This window comes from Triticum dicoccoides, unplaced genomic scaffold (assembly GCF_002162155.2).
Source record: "Triticum dicoccoides isolate Atlit2015 ecotype Zavitan unplaced genomic scaffold, WEW_v2.0 scaffold30249, whole genome shotgun sequence".
Lineage (NCBI taxonomy): Eukaryota > Viridiplantae > Streptophyta > Magnoliopsida > Poales > Poaceae > Triticum > Triticum dicoccoides.
The window spans coordinates 1-4,712 of NW_021261667.1; the positions used below are offsets into that span (position 1 = coordinate 1).

Genomic DNA, 4,712 nt, shown 5'->3' on the forward strand with positions numbered 1-4,712 from the left:
GTGCTAATGTTGTTTCAGGAAAGTGGATCTTCAAGCACAAATTCTCCTCCAATGGTGGACTTGCTCGCTACAAGGCACGATGGGTTGCTCGTGGGTTCTCTCAGCAGCCGGGCGCTGATTTTGATGAGACATTCAGCCCCGTCGTCAAGCCCCCCACGATCCGCGTCGTCCTCAGCCTTGCCGTCTCCCGTGCTTGGCCGATTCACCAACTCGATGTCAAGAACGCCTTCCTTCATGGCAATCTTGACGAGGTGGTCTACTGTGAGCAACCACCTGGCTTCATCGACTCTGCTCGTCCTCAACATGTTTGTCGGCTCCACAAGTCTCTCTACGGCCTCAAGCAGGCCCCTCGAGCTTGGTACCAGCGCTTCGCCCACTATGCTCATTGTCTCGGTTTCGTGGCATCTCAGTGTGATGTCTCCATGTTTGTTCTCCAACGGGGCGACGAGCTGGCCTACCTTCTTCTATACGTGGACGACATCATCCTCACTGCCTCTAGCGCCAGTCTTCTTCAGCATGTCACCGACCTTCTGCATCACGAGTTCTCTATGACCGATCTCGGGGATCTTTCATATTTCCTTGGTATATCGGTCACTCGCTCCTCGTCCGGGATGTTGTTGTCACAGCGCTAGTATGCCATTGATCTTCTCCAGCGCGCCGGCATGCAAGATTGCAACCTGTGTCCTACTCCCATAGACACTCGTTGCAAGCTTTCTGCCGACGATGGTCCGCTCGTCTCCGATCCCACTGAGTACCGCAGTTTTGCAGGCGCCCTTCAGTATCTGACACTGACACGTCCGGATATTGCTCATGCAGTGCAGCAAGCCTGCCTCTACATGCATGTTCCTCGGGAACCTCATCTCAACTTGGTTAAGCGGATTCTTCGGTATCTCCAAGGTACACTGGATTTGGGTCTTTGGTTGCACTCCACACCTGCTACGTCTCTCACTGCATACTCGGACGCCGACTGGGCAGGCTGTCCCGACACTCGCCGGTCTACTTCAGGCTATTGTGTCTATCTCGGCGACAACCTTGTGTCCTGGTCCTCCAAACGCCAGGCCACGGTTTCTCGCTCCAGTGCTGAGGCCGAGTATCGTGCTGTAGCTCACGTTGTGGCGGAATGCTGTTGGCTCCGTCAGCTTCTTCATGAGCTTCACCGTCCGGTCCATACCGCGACAGTTGTTTTTTGTGATAATGCCAGCGCTGTCTACATGGCTTGTAACCCGGTCCAGCATCGTCGTACAAAGCATATCGAGATTGATATTCATTTTGTTCGGGAAAAGGTGTCACTCGGCCAGATTCGGGTTCTTCATGTGCCATCCTCGCAGCAGTTTGCAGATATTATGACGAAGGGTCTACCGTCTCAGTTGCTCTTGGACTTTCGGTACAGTCTTTGCATTCGCTCCACCGATGCACTGACTGCGGGGGGATGTTAACGTATGTAGATCTTGTATAGATGGAAATGTCATGTACCTACCATATCTTGTTGATACCTGTAGATTGTTTCTTGGCTTCCAAGCCTTTGTAACCGTGTCATATATATATGAGCCGATCGCCCCTGTTGTGAGGCGTCTTCCTTCAAACTACTTCCCACGATACACGTTTATAGTTCTCCTGTACGTTCATTGATTTCATTCTAATCTGTCTTTAGATTAGAAAACCACACACATTACATTTCATTAGCAAACAAAAGCAAATTAAGAAAAACAAGAAGACAAGCTTAACCTAATTACCATCTTTATATGATCATGAGCAGCGAGAAGCTACGATGTACTACTACTGTACTAAACATTCGGGAAAGGAGAAGATGGTTGGCCCCCGTCGATCAACCTGAGCCCGTGGCAGCGATGGGCCTTCCTTGCCTCAGCGGCACAGCCCTCGCCTTGAGCGGCCGCCTCATGACAACCGTGAACTCGAGCTTCTCGGTGAGGTCCACCTCCTCGCCGGCCTCCTCCCGCCACTCGAACTCCCTCACCAGGTTGGCCACGAAGTACTCGAGGTGCAGCAGCGCCAGCGCCATGGCGGGGCAGACCCTCCTGCCTGCGCCGAACGGCATCATCTTGATCTCCTTGCTACCGGTGAGGTCCACGTCCTCCCCCTCGCCGCCCGGCAGGAACCGCTCCGGCCGGAACTCCGACGGCGCCGTCCAGATCTCCTCGTCCAGCCCGATGTCGCCCACCGCGAAGTTTACCGGCGTGCCCGCCGGGACGCGGTACCCGTCCAGCGTCGTCTCCTCCGCCGCGGCGTGCGGCAGCACGTAGTGCCCCGGCGGGTGCCGCCTCAGCCCCTCCAGCACCACGGCCTTGAGGTACGGCATCCCCTGCAGGTCCTCCTCCCGCAGCTCGCCGTCGACGGCGGTGGAGACCTCCTCCCTTAGCCTGTCCTGCATCGCCGGGTTCTTGACCAGGTTCGCGAGTATCCACTGCAGCGCCGTGGCAGTGGTGTCGGTCCCGGCGCTCAGGAACTCGGAGCAGAGGCTGACGATCTCGCCGTCCGTGAGCCCCCTCCCTCCATCCTCCGGGATGGCAAGCCTCACCAGGGAATCCACGTAGCAGTCGCCGCCAGCGCCGGCCTCCCTCCTGGCGCGGATGAGCGGGACGAAGAGCTCCTCCTGCCGCCGGCGCAGCGAGACGAGCTTGCTCCACCGGCGGCGGAAGACGAGCTTGGTGAGCGGCGGGAGGAAGGAGAAGACCTGGAAGCTGAGGAAGTTGGCGAGGAGGTCACGCTGCAGCGCCTCGATGTCCCTCACGCGCGCATCGCCGAGGCGATCGCCGCCGAAGCACATGTACACCAGGAGGCAGAACATGGCGTACTGGAAGGGCTCCATGACGGCGACGACGCCGCCGCCGGAGCGGATGCGGGAGAGGAGGACGTCGAGCACCCAGCGCCGGGCGGGGGCGAAGGCGCGGAGGCGGGCCGGGTTGAGCACGCCGGAGGCGAGGGTGCGACGGAGCACGCGCCAGGTGGGCCCATACGGCGCGGAGCTGACGTTACGGCCGCCGCTGGTGAGCACGGCGGCGGCGGGAGCGGTGGCGCGCGGGCGGGAGGCGAAGGCGGCGCCACGCTGGACGAGGGCGCGGTGGGCCGGGCCTCGCGCCGCGACGAATATCATCGGCCGCGCCAGCCCCAATGGCGCGAAGGAGTAGACCGGGCCGTAGGCCCGCGCGAGGCGCCGCAGCACGGGCTCCAGGTCGAAGTCGCGACGCGCCAGGTGGAGCAGCGGGCCCAGAACCGGCAGCGGCACCGGACCTGGAGGCAGCGGCGGCGTCAGCGTCGCGGAATGGGACGGGCTGCGGGCCCGGGCCCGCAGCAGCAGCGAGCTGAGGAGGCAGAGCATGGTGGTTAGCGAGTAGAAGAGCCAATCCTCCATGGCAGCGGCGGCGGGACGGACTGGTCGCTAGGATTCCGGTGGAGATGCTTCATTTGTACTGCAAGAAAAAGGTCGGGAATGTTTGAATGCCGGTGGGAAGTTGGTGGCATGGACCGGAGACACGCAGCGTGCACGGGGAATGCCCCCAATGCCCCCACGTTAGCTAGGTCTGTCCCTGGCCTTATCCTTTTGGGAATGTCTTTTATTCTCCCGAATATTGGGAGTACATATGAACCCTCATGTACCATGTTAAAGATTGCTAGGCTGGAACTGATATTGCTGAACCTGCTTTTAGATATCTGAGTCTTTTTCTCGCAAAAAAGAGAGAAGATATCTGGGTCTTTGCCCACCTTTCTTTTGTTGCACCGCAAACATAAACCACAGTTTTATTTTCCACACCAGTTCAAAAGACGAGCACACAACTGGTTTCCGAACCAGTTAAGCGAAACAATTAATAACTCTCCTAACAAGGGAGCAGATTCGTGATCTGTTTGTCAGAATGGGCAGGATAATATCTTCTCTTCGTGTAAATGCAGACCATGATCCCGATTACAATATCTAGAGTCAACCAGTTTGATGCTGCGAGGCTTGATGTTGAGATGTCCGCCATGTTGAAAGAGCAGTTAGTCAAAGTATTCTCTTTGATGAAGGTACTTTCTCCAGTAATCATCTTGATTTGGGTGTTCCTCTCATGGCTTGCACATAAGTGCATGCTGCTTATAGCTTTCAGTCTTGATGTTTTTCATTGGTATCAGCCAGGACTCTTATTTCAGTACGAGCCTGAACTCGATGCGTTCCTCGAGTTCCTCATCTGGAGGTTCTCAATTTGGGTAGACAAGCCAACCCCAGGGAATGCACTCATGAACTTGAGGTATAGAGATGAACGGGCAGCACCCATCGCAGGAAAAGAGGGTATTTGACCATACAATTTTCTCTCAACTGTTGTCCGCTTTGTCTATGATATGTTTTTGTGCCTTTGTTATTGGTAATCGTGCTGATTAGAGTAGTAACATAAATTTGAATTGCTCTCAACAAGTCAATATAACTTAGATTGTTGTCAAGTGTGTACAGCTTGTAAGTACATTCTGATCTGTGCATCACCCTTGCATCAGAATACCCTTTTACTTACTTCAGTTAAGTCACGTTGAAGTTGGGTTGGGCCAGCATCGTTAGGTGTGAGCTTGTCTGCAGCTAACTCAGGGCGTGTGTGTTTTGGATTCTATAATATCCATTGAGCATAAACACAACGAAACATCCTATGATTGCACCTACAAAAATTCTCATTACCAGTAAAATAGTAGATTGTGATGTACCAAATCCCATCGCTGCCTCCTGTCCCATA

The 4,712-nt window shown here is 55.4% G+C and overlaps 1 protein-coding gene across 1 annotated transcript; it reads right to left on the reverse strand.

Annotated features, from left to right (window-relative positions):
- Nucleotides 1-1,609: 1,609 nt before the first annotated feature.
- LOC119345813 (cytochrome P450 89A2-like) lies at nt 1,610-4,014 on the reverse strand. The gene has a single exon (XM_037615686.1). It carries the CDS (start codon nt 3,368-3,370, stop codon nt 1,826-1,828), a length of 1,545 nt encoding a protein of 514 aa, XP_037471583.1. The 5' UTR covers nt 3,371-4,014; the 3' UTR covers nt 1,610-1,825.
- Nucleotides 4,015-4,712: the final 698 nt, after the last annotated feature.